The following is a 15,051-nucleotide window of genomic DNA, read 5'->3' as shown; positions in this document are numbered from 1 at the left end:
ATGCAGAAGAATTCTCTTGTCGTTCTGGGAAGGGCAGTAAGCACAGCTTGTCAACTACACAATTACAAGAGTCAGCGACCCATGCTTTACAGTGTGGTGCTGTGTGCATTTCCTTTTCTTTCTTTTTTTCTTTTTATTTTTTTGACAGAGACAGAGAGAGGGACAGACAGGAAGGGAGAGAGATGAGAAGCATCAATTCTTCATTGCAGCACCTTCAGTATTCATTAATTGTTTTCTCATATGTGCCCTGATGGGGGGGCTACAGAAGAGCAAGTAACCCCTTGTTCAAGCCCACGACCTTGGTTTTCAAGCCAGCGACCTTTGGGGTCAAGCTAGCAACCATGGGGTCATATGTAAGATCCTACACTTAAGCCAGCAACCTTGTACTCAAGCCGGATAAGCCCGTGCCCAAGCCGGTGACCTTAGGGTTTTGAACGTGGGTCCTCTGTGTCCCAGTCTGACACTCTATCCCACTGTACCACCACCTGGTCAGGCTCCTTTTCTTTTTTCTTTTTTCCTAAGTGAGTGGAGGGAAGATAGAATCCCACATGTACCCCAACAGGTATCCACTGACAACCCCATCTTGGGCCAACGCTCGAGTACCAAGCTATTTCTAATGCCTGAGGCTGATGCTCTTGGACCAACCTAGCTGTCCTCAGCACCCAGGGCCAAATCTCCAACCAACTGAGCCACTGGCTGCAGGAGGGGAAGAAAAAGAGAGAAGGGGGAGGGTGTGGGGAGAAGGAGATGGTCACTTCTCCTGAGTGCCCTGACCAGGAATCAAACCTGAATGTCCATACTGATGATATAGCCACTGAGCCACCAGCCAGGGCCATGCATTTTCAACTTAGGATCTTTCAATTTATGATGGGTTTATCAGGATGTAACCCCGTCTGGGTCGAGGAGCATCTATACTGGGACAGAGCTAAATATTATTTGACAAAAGAAGGAGTGAAGTCACTACACTAAAATTCTGTACATCAGTTTAAGCCAATGAACTAGACCTATGTATAGGCATATGAATAAATCTTAAACAGAATGGGAGTGTAAGGCAAGTTCAACATTTAAAACACCCAAAACACTTCTGTGTCATCATTTCACTATATTCAAATGAAATTTGAGTTTAAAAGACATGCACTGAATATAAAAGCCATATAAAATATGGCAGCCTCCCTCCGGGAAGGTCTGAAAGGGGGACTTGGGACTGGAGATGCTCAGAGACCAACCACTGGCAGACTGTGACCCACTCCTCACAGCCTTTCAAAGAAAACCTGAAGCAAGGACTGGAACCCTGTTTATAGTTTTTTGTAACTTAAAGGCGAGGACCTCTCAATTTTGTCTCAGTTTTTAACCCTTTGAGTGAGTTGTTTGTAACTCTTTGAGTGAGGACATACATGAACATTTGTACTACTCAAAGGGTTAATGAAACCTAAATGATCCGTGCTTAGGATCAGTCTTCAGACAGCAGAAAAAGGTGTGAAGAAGGAGCCCGATGTGCTTCTCCCAAACTGTCTTCTGCACACACCTGTGCACATGTCCCTGGTGATTTCCTCAGAACAATGTCCCGGAAGTGGAATTTCTGAGTCACAGGGTGTACTTCTTTTTTCCCAAAATTGTCCAGAAGTTTTCCCCCAGGCCCCAGGGCAGCATTACATTTGATCTCATATTTTCCAGATGGGCTTAAACAAACAAAAAAAAAGTATTTGTGACGGTTTAACTGTTGGTCATATACATGTAAGGATGTTGAATTTCACTTGTGTACCTGATGATTAACATTTAAAGACACAATTTATGTTTAGCAAGATACCTAGGGCCCATTAGAAAGCTTTGACCTGGCAATTTCAAGTCTTGTCACACTCACCTGTGGAAGTCTTCATAATTTCTTTTCTTGCCTGGCGTGCAGAGATCCCAGGTTCGACTCCTGGCCAGGGCACACAGGAGAGGCGCCCATCTGCCTCTCCACCCCTCCCCCTCTCCTTCCTCTCTGTCTCTCTCTTCCCCTCCCGCAGCCAAGGCTCCATGGGAGCAAAGATGGCCCAGGCGCTGGGGATGGCTCCTTGGCCTCTGCCCCAGGCGCTAGAGTGACTCTGGTCGCGGCAGAGCGACGCCCCAGAGGGGCAGAGCATCGCCCCCTGGTGGACGTGCCGGGTGGATCCCGGTCGGGCGCATGCGGGAGTCTGTCTGACTGTCTCTCCCCATTTCCAGCTTCAGAAAAATACAAAAAATAAATAAATAAAAATAAATAAATAATTTCTTTTCTTGGAAAGGTAATTACTATTTCATAGTTCAGAAGACACTAAATGATATTGAACCCATGTCCAATTTTTCTAATGTAAAGCAGTAACTAGACCATGACTTTACATTTTGGCTGTCTGTTCTGTGTCACATGGGCTGTCCTGGGCACTGTGGGTTGTTGAGTGGTGTCCCTGGCCTCCAGTCTATTGATGTCAGTAGTGCCCACCCTAGTGGTAACAAATGTCTCCTGGCATTGCCACATATCCTGGGTGCAGAACCTGCACCCCTTGGTTGAGAACCACAATGCTATAGGAAATCATGCTGATGTGTGATTTTTTGCCTAGAAGATTCATGTGGACACTTGGGGTAACAGGGTTACATATCATAATGTCTGCAAGTCCCCAGTGACCCAGAGAATGAGTAAACATGCCCACCTGTCACATATGAGAGACGGGGCAAATGTGACAGATTAAGGCAGATGTTGACTTGATGAATCTGCTCCACCTCTGGTCTCCCTGGGTTAGTATGCAATACAGATAGATGGGGTGAGGAGGAGTCCAAGGCATCACAGGGTATTCACTGAAAACTGTCCTTTCCCAGCCCTGTCCCCCCCACACCTGAGCCTGGCCCCAGAGCAACCATCCGAGTGATTCACCTCAAGGCACACATAAATTAATTAGTAATTACATAAAAAAATACAGTTTTTTACGGACTGACCAGAAAAAATAGGTATACTTTTGATTCATTAATACCTGATGGCTGTTGTTATGTTGGCTGTTATGATTTTTTTTTTTTTTTAAAGAGCCACATCTGGCTCTTGAGCCATAGGTTCCCGACCCCTGCCCTAGTGGGAGGTTGGGTGAGGGGAATTTGAGAGTTTTTTTTTTTTAATATTCTATTTATTGATTTTTAGAGAGGGGGGGGAGAGAGAGAGAGAGAGAGAGAGAAAGGGGAGGAGCAGGAAGCATCAACTCCCATATGTGCCCTGACCAGGCAAGTCCAGGGCTTCGAACCAGCAACCTCAATGTTCCAGGTCGACGCTTTATCCCACTGTACCACCACAGGTCAGGCTGTTATGATTTTTTTTATTTGATAGTCTAAGGGAAAAGAGGTCAGTGCCCCTGACTAGTCAGGTATTGCATGTTTTAAAAGTTCTTGTAGCACACCATTTGAAAATCTGTGGTTTAGTATGGGTAGATACAAGGACATGTGTATATTATATTATGAACTTCTAAATTTTTAAAACATTTATTATTTAATATATGGATTATACTCCCTCCCCCACCCTAAATTTTATTTTGAAGTCCTTTCCAATTGACTATAAAAGAATTATTTCTTATAACCCAAAATGGAATTTTATTTTACATGCTTTGTGATTGCAGAAAATCTGTGCCTTGTTAAGCCAATATCCAAGTGACTGTACATGTAGATAGTTCCTCCAACTATATGTGATAGTGACACACAGGCAGGTACGTACTGCCTGACGCTGATCCTGGTGATTAGAGTATGAACAGCATGTTAGCTAGACCAGAAGTTCTCCATCATTCATGCCTTTCTTTTTCCAAATATTCTTTCAAATAATCAAGGTTCCACATTATTAAAAACAGAGTAAATTATTTTTCAATGACATTTCTTGTTACCATGAATTTGTTATCACATTAGTGTTTATAGGAAGTTTGTAGCCCTGGCCAGTGGCTCAGTGGATAGAGCATTGGCCCTGCATATGGATGCCCTGGTTCGATCCCTGGTCAGGGCACACAGGAGAAGCAACCATCTGCTTCTCTCCTCCTCCCTCTCCCTCTTCTCTCTCTCTTCCCCTCTCACAGCCAGTGACTTGATTTGTTCCAGCATCCACTGGGAAACTGAGGACAGCTCAGTTGGTTTGTCTGCCTCACTGTCTCCCCTCCTCTTACCTAAAACAAAATAACAACAACAGCAAAAAACATAAATATATATATAGGAAGTTTTAGAACCTAATAATAATTTCATGCTTCAGTGGGCAAAGAGCTATATTTTCATTTTGTAAAGGACTTATTTTTGTGATCACTTGGCATTATGTGGATATGCCACCATTTTTACAATTAGAGTTAATTTGATACGTTCCCGTGGTCTGTGAAAGCGTAAGCCCCAGCCTCACTGCAGAGTTGCTGACGACCCAGACTGTGGATGCACTGCACCTTAGCAGTCTAGCTCGTCTCAGCACAGGTGCTCTCCATGTGGCCACCATGGAGGCTTCCACGCTGTGCATAGAGCCCTGCTCCTTGTAATTGTACCATACTCGTGCCTGGGAGGATGTCCTGGGATTCATCAGTGCTCTGCTGGTAAGCAGAGTTTGTCTTCTGTCTTTATTACCTGTGCTCAGGATGTATAGATAATAGGATATTATCTATGATCATCAATGCTGCCATGAAGGGGCTTGAACAGACTTAACACAGCACATGTGCAAAATAAGCTCTAGAAATGGAGCATTGCACGGCCGGCTGAGCGCCCTGGCAATGTCCATGGTTCCCGTTGCTTACCTGGGGCTATGCGTACACCCTGCCATACTCAGCAGGTGGCCTGTTTCTGCACCCCCTTGGCCACTGGTAAGTTGCAATTTGGATTCGGCCAAACCAAATAGGATCGAGGTGGATGCCAGGTGAGAGCTGGGGAGCGGCCCTCAGCCCTGCCCCTTCTGCATACACATTATGGAGTTGTGTCCAGCTGCTCCCTTGTTTGCAGCATCCCTCCCCTAGCTTGTCCCTGGACTGAGGCATCCCTGTTGTCCTGTGGTTTCAGAAACGGTTTTCTCCATTTGAAGACATGATCTTCTGCTTCTCAGAAGAGGACTGGTCCCTTCTAGACCCTGCCCAGACTGGCTTCTATGGAGAGTTCATCATTGGAGAGGACTGTGGAGTCTCGCTGCCTCAAAGTAAGACTGACTTCCACCCTCTCCTGAGACCAGGGACTTGGGGGGGGGGGGATCACATATGATCTTACCACCCCTCAACCTTGACAGTAGGTCACCTGCACAGAGGGACCCTCTCTTGACACTATTACATGTAAACCAAGCTTACTGTCTCTTTTGCATACAAAATATAACAAATTTCTGAATATCCACTTTTCTTCTCTCATGCTGATCCTATGGCCTCAAACTGTGGCTCTCTAACCCACAAGCCTGACAGTGCTGCCCCAAGCCCACAGCTCCCCCACCAGTTTACCCTCACCTGCCCTTCCTGCCTGCTCCAGCTTTCTGCTTCTGTGCTGACTTGCATAACCCTGTCACTGCCAGGCCTGTCCTGCCTCCCTCCAGGTCACTGAGGAATGTGTGTCCTCTCCTTTTCTATGAACAGATGACCCAGCAGCCCAGCTGGACCTCTCCCAGGGAGAAGAGAATGAGCCACGTGTTCCAGAGCTGCAGGACCTCCAGGGGAAGGATGCTACCCAGGCCTCCTACTTGGGTGAGTCATGATTCTACCACTGGGTGGGCAGAGTGGGGTGGTAGGCGGGCCATCTCACGGCAGCCCTCTGGAAGCCCTGCTTCTGTCTTCGTAGAATATGTCTTGCCTCCTCCTCCACGCAACTCCTTACAGAAAGAACGTAGGTTTTTATTTTTCTGGGTGTGGGGATCACACTCCTTCCTCACCAGGGACTAGGACACAGTGGGAATATCTTTTCCTCTGCTGCAAGAAGCACCCGATCTGTGCTGACAAGCCAGTGGCCCTTCCGCAAGTGAGTCACACTCTCCACAGGTCAGGTAGAGAGGAGTGCTAGGCACAGGACCTCCAGGTAGGCCTTCTACCACATGCTGCGGGTATGAGGAAACTGCGGTATGAGTCCTGGGACTTGAGTGACAACAGCGCAGCTGAGGAGCAGCATTTTCTAGTCCCCCTACCCTGGGCTTTGTCACCAGAACTTGACTTTTTTTTTTTTTAAAGATTTTATTTATTCATTTTAGAGAAGGGGGGAGAAAGAGAGAGAGAGAGAGAAGGGGCAGAGAAGGGGGGAGGAGCAGGAAGCATCAACTCCCATATGTGCCTTGACCAGGCAAGCCCAGGGTTTCGAACCAGCGACCTCAGCATTCCAGGTCGACGCTTTATCCACTGCGCCACCACAGGTCAGGCAGAACTTGACTTTTTAACCACTGTGCTGTAATGTGTCAAGACACTGCTCCTTTTAGGGCAAAAAAAACTCTGCCCCACACCCCTTCCCCTTCAGGGCCTGGAGCTGGTACAGTGCAGTCAGGTGTGGCTCCACATCCTCACCTAGAATGAGCATGCAGGGCCTCTTGGGCGGCCAGCTCCTGTCCTCTGTCTGGCAGGCTCTGAGCAGGCTGTGTTTATGCAGTGTCTGCTCAGGACCCTGGGCCTGTGGGAACTGCAGTGCAGAGTGGAAATGACCATAGGATTGGCAGTCACTCATTCACAGTCAGATAGAGCAGAACCAAGACCCATGCTGACTCCATCTAGCTTCAGAACCCCTGTTTGTGGTGTTGGCTGTTTTGCCTACAAATTCATTCGCTGTACAGACATTGATGGCATGGCTGCCCGAAAAGGGAGCCCAGGCTCCCCTTGGATCACAGCCTAGCATCTGTTAAGGTGCCTCCCCAGGTAGTGCTGCAGCTACGTGACAAACCCACCTTTCCATTTTCTTCCCTGGAAAGACTTTCCAAGTCTCCAGCCGTTCCAGGTCAAAGAAAGAGGAAAACGAGATGAGCTGCAGGTGCCAGAGTTCCAGGCCTGCCAGCAGACAGCGCTTGCTCAGAGCACCCGCCCAGGTAGAGAGGGCCTGGTAGGGTGTGGGGTGAGCGCCTGTGTGTGGTCTATATTTGAGCACGTGTGTGTGTGGTGTGTGTACATGTGCACCTGCACATGAGTGCAGTTATGTGGTGTGTGTGTACTGTGTGTCAGGGGATATGTAGTTTGTGCGTAGATGTATTGTGTATGGCGGGGTGTTGTATGTGAAAGTGTGTTATGTGCATGCACATTTGCTGGGATTGAATCTCTGAGGTCCCAGCCAAATGCATTGTTCCTGTGAATTGTCAGTTGATTTTTCTAGGGTCTCTCCCAGCTGAGCCCCAGCCAAGATCCTCCCCCCTCCCCCAGCCTCCCCGTGCAGGTTGAAGCAGGTGTGCCATGGCACTGCTGGCCATATAGGAAAGTGTTTCTTCCTGGAGCACAGAAGGCCAGAGTCTTGGGCAAGGTCTTAGACCTAAAGAGCAGGATTGTGGAATGCCAGAGGATAAGGGAGTCTGGACAGCATGTGTTCCACCCACACGTGTACTCCGAGACATGTTGGTAAAGGTCATTACCTGCCAGAGGCAGACAAAAATGTGGCCATCTTTAATGTCCTTGGGGTTCAGGTGTTCTTCCAAACACCAAACCTGAGTCTCTGGTTCTTCTTTTTTTTTTTTTCATCTTATCTTCCTTTTTAAAATTCCAGTTGACAGATACTATTATATTAGGTCTCTGGTTCAGGAATGTACTGTGTCATGGGGACTTTGCACAGCTGTGGGGACTGAACTCATGCAGTTTGTTTTACCCAAGATGCCTTTTGGAGCAAGATGTGTCTGTGCAGGGCTTACTGTCATTTCTGTTCACCACTTCATGTGTAGACAAAAGTAATTTTACATTTAAAGCAGATCCAGGAGGATGGCCCCACCCCACAAACTTTGAGCTCCCTCACCCCTAGTTTTCTGAGGTGCCTGCTAAGGGCAGCCATGTACGCTGAGGAAACCCTTCCACAAGCTGCAAGTAGCTGTCTCAGTGGGGTTGCTGCAGCATGTGCAGTCCCTGCCTCCTCTGGCCTCTGCCTGCTCACAGCAGCCTCATGCTGTATGTGGTGGGTGCTTATTGCACTGGGGCCCAGCTGCACTCGGTGCCATACTGAGTCGACTAGTCCTGTTTGTTTTGTTTTCTCTGTGAATCAGGTAGTTACTGTTTAGTCCTTGTTTCTTGTTTATTTTTATTTTTTATTTATTTTTTGCCTTTTCCCCCTTCACACTGGGTAAGTCTTGTTTCCAACCTAAGCATCAGGGTAAGGTCTTCAAGTGATTTCATGCACTGTTATCTATACCAGTGGTCCCCAACCCCCAGGCCGTGGACCGGTACCGGTCCATGAGCCATTTGGTGCCAGTCCGCAGAGAAAGAATAAATAACTTACATTATTTTTGTTTTATTTATATTTAAGTCTGAACAATGTTTTATTTTTATTTTTTTATTTTATTTTATTTTATTTTTGTATTTTTCTGAAGCTGGAAACGGGGACCGACAGTCAGACAGACTCCCGCTTGCGCCCGACCGGGATCCACCCGGCACGCCCACCAGGGGCGATGCTCTGCCCCTCCGGGGCATCGCTCTGTTTCGACCAGAGCCACTTTAGCGCCTGGGGCAGAAGCCAAGGAGCCATCCCCAGTGCCCGGGCCATCTTTGCTCCAATGGAGCCTCAGCTGCGGGAGGGGAAGAGAGAGACAGAGAGGAAGGAGAAGCGCACACAGATGGGCGCTTCTCCTGTGTGCCCTGGCCGGGAATCAAACCCAGGACTTCTGCACGCCAGGCCGACGTTCTACCACTGAGCCGATGTTTTATTTTTTAAAAATGACCAGATTCCCTCTGTTATATCCGTCTAAGACTCACTCTTGACGCTTTTCTCGGTCACGTGATACATTTATCCGTCCCACCCTAAAGGCCGGTCCGTGAAAATATTTTCTGACATTAAACCGGTCTGTGGCCCAAAAAAGGTTGGGGACCACTGATCTATACCACTCCTTCTGAGATAGACACTTTCTCAGTGAGCACAGTTAACACAGCAAAAGCCATCAGTGGGGTGGCTGAAACACCAAGTTTATTTCTCACAAGTCCAAGATAAAGCCCCAGCAGTCTGTGAATGGTGAAGGCTCTCTTCCTGGCTTGTAGATGCTGCCTTCTCACCATGTGCTCACAGGGCCTTGTCCTAGTGCGTGATGTTTTGGGGGGGGGTATCATGAGGGAGGTAAGGGAGCTTGTGTTCTCACACCTCACACTTGTTTTTCTTATTGGGGCATTCTTACCAACATGCAGTCCCTAATCACCTCCCAAAAGCCCCACTTCCTAATAACTGCCTCAGTGGGGGATAGGACTGCAACAGACATGTTTTGGGGGTGGCACATTCAACCTGTAACAGATACTCTGATGTCTCCATTCTGCAGCTGGGGCACCCGAGCTGAAGTCGCTGCCCAGGGTCCACACTCCCAGACAGGAGTGTCAGTGTCTGAGATCTAAATGCAGACCGTCGGGGCCGAGGCCTGGGCTGAACACTTCGCTGAGCCACAGCTTGGCTTCTGTATGAAATCAGAATTATGGATCTGAATCCATTGCCTCTTATTGGCACATAATTCTTCCTATTTTTCATTCTTTTTTTGGCTTTATGTCTTGCAAGAAAGCCTCTCTATCCTAACATAATAAGCATATTTTTTTTAATAATGCTTTTGTCTCCCCCATACACACACATCTAGCTTTCTGTTTTCACTGCTTCTCTCCACAGTCCCTCCAGCTCACAGATAACCATCCATCATCCATTCCCAGCCCACAGGGCGCTCTCTCTGAGCAGTTAGCTGACAGCTTGGCATGAGGCCTCACCTGGTTCATGTACAACATGGCCATTAGTGTGCTCAGTCCCCTGATTGAGCTCCATCCCCCTGATATCGTAGGAAACTTTCTCTGTCTCCTTTAGATTTTTCCCCGTAAAACAAGAGATAGGAATCAGAGCTGCCTTGAGGGGTTATCGTTGAGGATTACTTGATCTAATACCATGCACTCAGACCACACTTCTCCCCATTTCCCTGTTATTCAAACAACCCATTCAGGGGACTCTCCTCCCTATAGCCCCACACACTGGTGAGCTGAGAGCTCTCTGGTGTTTTGGGAACATCTCTAAATCATACCTCACCTTAATAGGAGTTCCTCACATCATTCTGTGAACAGCCCACCGGAACACAATCATTGTTTATGTACCCTTTTTAGAAACTCTGCATTTACTTTTGGTCACTTTAGTTGATTTGGGGGGGTGTCATTCCATATATGACATATTAGTCTCCCAAGGGCTATCCTAGCAAAGTACCACAGACTGGGAGGCTCACACAGTAGAAATGGATTTTCTCAGTATTCTAGAGGCTGGAGGTCTGAGATCCAGGTTTCAGAAGTGGGGGTTTTCCCTGAAGCCTCTCTTCTTGGCCTGTAGATGGTGTCTTACCTCTGTGCCTCCATATGGTTGTATCTCTGCATGTCTTTGTCTGAATCTCTTCTTGTAGGATGCCAGTTGGATTACGGCCTACCCTAATGATCTCATTTTAATTACCTCTTGAAATAGCTTCACTCCAAATACAGTCACATTCTGAGGTATTGGGGATTATGGCTTAAGCATAATAAGAATGTTTAGGGGCTGCAGTTCTGCCCTTAACACTCCACCCAAATTCATGTCCTTCTTACATAAAATACATAACACTTTCTCACCATGACCCCCAATGTCATAACCTGTTCCAGCATCAACTCACAGTGACCTCCATGTTGCTTTCCTGCAGCTGGAGGCGTCTCACCGCCCTCTAAGAACAGCCTGGACGAGGAGGTGACTATCGAGATCATCCTGTCCAGCTCTGGGGACGAGGACTCCCAGCTGGGCCCCTACTGCAGGGAGGAGCCACGCAGCCCCACAGGGAAGCTGCACCGTGCCCCGACCCCGCAGCAGAATGGCTCCCCAGCCAGGGGCGAGGTGCATACCTCCTCTGGGAAGTCTTATGTGTGCCCCAACTGCGGGAAGGTCTTCCGCTGGAGGGTCAACTTCATTCGGCACCTGCGCAGCCGCAGGGAGCAGGAGAAGCTGCATGAGTGCTCGGTGTGTGGGGAGCTGTTCAGCGACAGCGAGGACCTGGATGGGCACCAGGAGGCCCACGAGGCCCAGAAACCTTTTCGGTGTGGTGCCTGTGGGAAGAGCTTCCGCCTCAACTCGCACCTGCTCTGCCATAGGCGTGTCCATCTGTCCCCCTCTGGGCGCCAGGCGGTGATGGGAAGTGATCAGGAGGCGGCAGGGGCCACGGGTGGGGGTCCCGACACACTGCTAGCCGAGGGCCGGGCCCGGGTGAGCGTCCAGTGCTGTGACTGCGGAAAGCTGTTCCAGCGTCCCGATCACCTGGCGAGGCACCGCAGCAGCGTGCATGGTAAGGACCCAGCGCGGCCCTTCAGGTGCCGGTACTGCGTCAAAAGCTTCCTGCACAACTCGGACCTCCTGCGACACCAGCGCCTGCACATGAAGCGCCGCTCCAAGCAGGCGCTTAACTCTTACTGAGGGGCGTACACCCTTTCCAGGACGCACCTGCCCCAGAAAAGACCTCATCCTCTCACCCTCTGCTCAGGTAGAAATGAGATAGTGGCCCACTGAGCATGTCTTCTGTCTCTGCTTTGCGAAAAAGCAGGGAGGGAGATGCATAACCAGCTTGGACTCACCGGTGTTTCTGTGTCCAAGAGAGCCCTGTCCAGTGCTTCCCAACCAGGCCGAGAGCCTTGGCTACCCTGATCACGGTTACCCCTTGGGGTCTATCATTTACCATCCACAGATTCACTACATTGCCATACTCTCGGGTCTAAACCCCCACACCTGAGGTCCCAGGGCACCTGTATGTCCCATCTGAGAGCACCAAAGCCTGGGGTGGGGCAAGGGCTAGAGGCAGTCAGTGAGGCCTGAGTGCATATGGGCAGCAGGGCCAGGCATGCAGCCTCCACATAGCCAGCTTGCCCTGGGTGCACCCACTGTTGCCAGGCAACTCTTTCAGGGTAGGCAGCCTTAAGGGTGCTTCTGCAAAGGGAAACTGTCCTACAAGTTTCCCTCACCAAGGGCAATATTCATATTTTTAATTGTATGTTGCACACCCTGCCCAAATGTCATTTCTTTGTACTCTTGAGGTCCTGGTAAATGGTTGTGGGGTGGAAGCAGTTGTCATTTAAAAGGCACTTACGTTCCCCTGCCCATTCCATCGCCTCCAGGAATGCAGAGCTCAGCCCCAGTGGGATTCTGTTGTCTCGGAGGGGCAGTGGGGACGGCTTCCTGTGAGGTGGAGCTCTGCACACATTAGTTTAGCCTGCTGTTGGAGTCATTTGCCAGGGCTGCCCTAACAGTACCAGACGCAGGTGGCTTAAAACACAAATATCTTGCCTCAGTTCTGGAGGCTGGGAGTCCACAGTTGGGTTGGTAGGGTAGCATGCGGTAAAGGGAAGGTCTGTCCCATGCCTGTCCCTCAGCTTCTGGTGGTGCCTGGCAGTGGATAAACCTTGTTGAAGCATCACCCCATCTCTGCCATCATCTCCACGTGGTGTTCTTACCTATATGTGTCTCCACATTTCCCCTTTTTAAAAGGACACTAGTCACATTGGATCAGGGTACCCCCCTGCCTACTCTGGTATATTCCTGCCTTAACTACTTTAGTAACATCTACAATGATTAATTCCAAGAAAGGTCACATTCTGATGTGCTGGGGTTAGGACGTAAGTATGGATTTTGGGTGGTGGGGAGACAATTCAGTCAACAGCCCCATGTAGTCTTGTGACTGGTCATCCCTGATTAACAGATGAATTGATGAATTGATAGAAACTCAAATTCACTCGCTGTCCAATCCAGTGGAAGCAGCATAGCTGTGAAGGTTTGTAGCCTGGAATTCTCGACGGAGTGAAGCCCTGAGCAGTGAAAAACCATGGTCTTGGTGCCATGGAAGACTGACTGTTCCCCAGGCTCCATGATGAGAGAGCACAGAGGCTGTGGGGCAGTGGTGGCTGAATCAAAGCCACCAGGTGGGCAGTATGAATTATTTGTAATGTCATTGTCACATTGAGATGCCACTGCCACAAACCCAGTGGAAGAGCCACAAGGTTTTATCCGGATTACTGTGCCTGTGTAGACTCCACTGCACAATGAGGAGCAGTTAATGCAATAAAACCGTAAGGTCATACACAGAACAAGAAATAAATACCAGGGCTCTTTGTTTCTAAGTAGTTTGCCTGTTTATTAATCTGCCAGGAGAAGGGAGGGCATTCCCAAACAAAGCTGGGTTACATTTGCCCCACCCTCCTGCACTCTTGCCCAAGGGCTTGTCAGTGGGCAGGTGGTTCTCTGTCCACTTCACACATTTGCCTAATGGAACACTGATCTACTTGCTGTCCTGTCAACCTGTAACGCCAGATCTGAAATAAGAAAAACAAGGATACAACTGCTTCTGGGGTCCCCGCCCAAAACTTTGGGGACCCTTGCTGATGCAGCACACCAACGTGCCTACCTATCTAATTGGGAGGTCACATCACTCAGGGCTCAGAAAATGGCTCCCCTGAATGATGTAGCTCAAATCCCAGGTAGAAATGAGAGAGCGGCCCACAGCATTTCTTCTGTCTGCTGTTCTAACAGGTAGGGAGGCGTGTTACCAGTTTGGACTGGCTGATGTTTCTGGGTCCAAGAGAGCCCTGTCCAGTGCTTCCCAAGCGGGCTGAAGGCCTGAGCTGCCCTGACTGCAGTCACCCCTTGGGGTCTGTTGCTTGTCACACATCGATTCACTACACTGTCATACTGGGTTGGCATTCTATCCACTGAACCACCCAGCCAGGGTCAGGAATACCTGCTCTTAGTACTTTTGACAAGCTGCAATTTGGAGGAGCTAAGGAAATTGAACAAAGACTAGGAGAGCCCTGGCTGGTTAGCTCAGTGGTAGAGTGTCAACCGTGCCTATGGAAATCCCGGGTTTGATTCCTGGCCAGGGCACCCAGGAGAAGCGCCCATTTGCTTCTCCACCCTTCCCCCACTCCTTTCTTCCCCTTGTGCACGCAACCAAGGCTTCATTGGAGCAAAGTTGGCCCTGGGCGCTGAGGATGGCTCCACAGCCTCCAACTCAGGTGCTAGAATGGCTCCGGTTGCAACAGAACAACACCCCAGATGAGCCAGGCATCACCCCCTAGTGGGTTTGCAGGGTGGATCCCAGTCAGGTGCATGCGGGAGTCTGTCTCTCTGCCTCCCCACTTCTCACTTTAGAAAAAAAAAGACTAGGAGAACAAAGTGGCCTTTGTTCTTAGGATTTTATTCAAAGACAGCGGACACCTCCTTAAGGACATGTGGCTTCATGTCCTGAGTGCTCTGTGCATGCACAGTGGCAGGCAGGCATTGCAGAGGGACCTGTGGGTCAGCTGCATGACTCCAGTGTCCAGATTACCTAAAGCATACAGTCCAACCCTGGGAAGGAATGTGTGCAGGTGTGTTAACAGTCCAAAATCCCCCATGTATCTGATGCTTCATAAGGCCAAAACTCAAAACACCAGAGTTTGGAGTAAGAAAAGGTTTATTGATCGAGAATACAGGAGCCCTAGTAGTTCCTTAAGTGCACCTTAAGAAAGTACAGAGTTCAGGCTTCATTTATGTCAAGGAGAGAGGAAATGGGGGGTGGGGGTGTCTGCTTTTGTAAAACCCAAAGCTACAAGCAAACTTCCTCTAGTGCATCTAACTATACACAAGACAAAAGCTTGAACAAGACGGGGTGGGGGGGAATCCTAGAACTTCACTGTTGCAGGTGAATGTTCTCAGACATTGACCCAAACATTTGTAACCAGAAACAACCGCACAAAAAGAATTTTTGGAGATGTGCTTCTTCATCCTCAGTGAGTTATCCTAGTGTGGTCAGGTGTTGCAAGTGATGGGCTGGATGCTAAGAGATTTTAGAGATGCTATCTGCCCCTACCTTCCTCTCTCTACAATAGAGAGTGTCCATCTCCTTCCTCTTCTTGTCTCAGAAGACCCATAAAATCCAAAGTGGGAAGTGTTTGAGATCTTGCTCCC

The 15,051-nt window shown here is 49.0% G+C and overlaps 1 protein-coding gene across 2 annotated transcripts in view; it reads left to right on the top strand.

Annotated features, from left to right (window-relative positions):
- ZNF496 (zinc finger protein 496) overlaps positions 1-13,226 on the top strand; it is a 37,456-nt gene extending 24,230 nt beyond the window's left edge. For both annotated transcript variants that reach the window (XM_066266491.1, XM_066266487.1), the window contains exons 6-9: positions 5,014-5,146; positions 5,568-5,675; positions 6,878-6,991; positions 10,772-13,226. In XM_066266491.1, coding sequence (XP_066122588.1) covers positions 5,014-5,146; positions 5,568-5,675; positions 6,878-6,991; positions 10,772-11,532 — 1,116 coding nt within the window. In that variant the 3' untranslated portion in view covers positions 11,533-13,226. The remainder of the gene's footprint in view (positions 1-5,013; positions 5,147-5,567; positions 5,676-6,877; positions 6,992-10,771) is intronic.
- Positions 13,227-15,051: the final 1,825 nt, after the last annotated feature.

Source organism: Saccopteryx bilineata, chromosome 1 (assembly GCF_036850765.1).
Source record: "Saccopteryx bilineata isolate mSacBil1 chromosome 1, mSacBil1_pri_phased_curated, whole genome shotgun sequence".
NCBI lineage: Eukaryota > Metazoa > Chordata > Mammalia > Chiroptera > Emballonuridae > Saccopteryx > Saccopteryx bilineata.
This window is presented reverse-complemented; position numbering and strand designations above follow the sequence as displayed.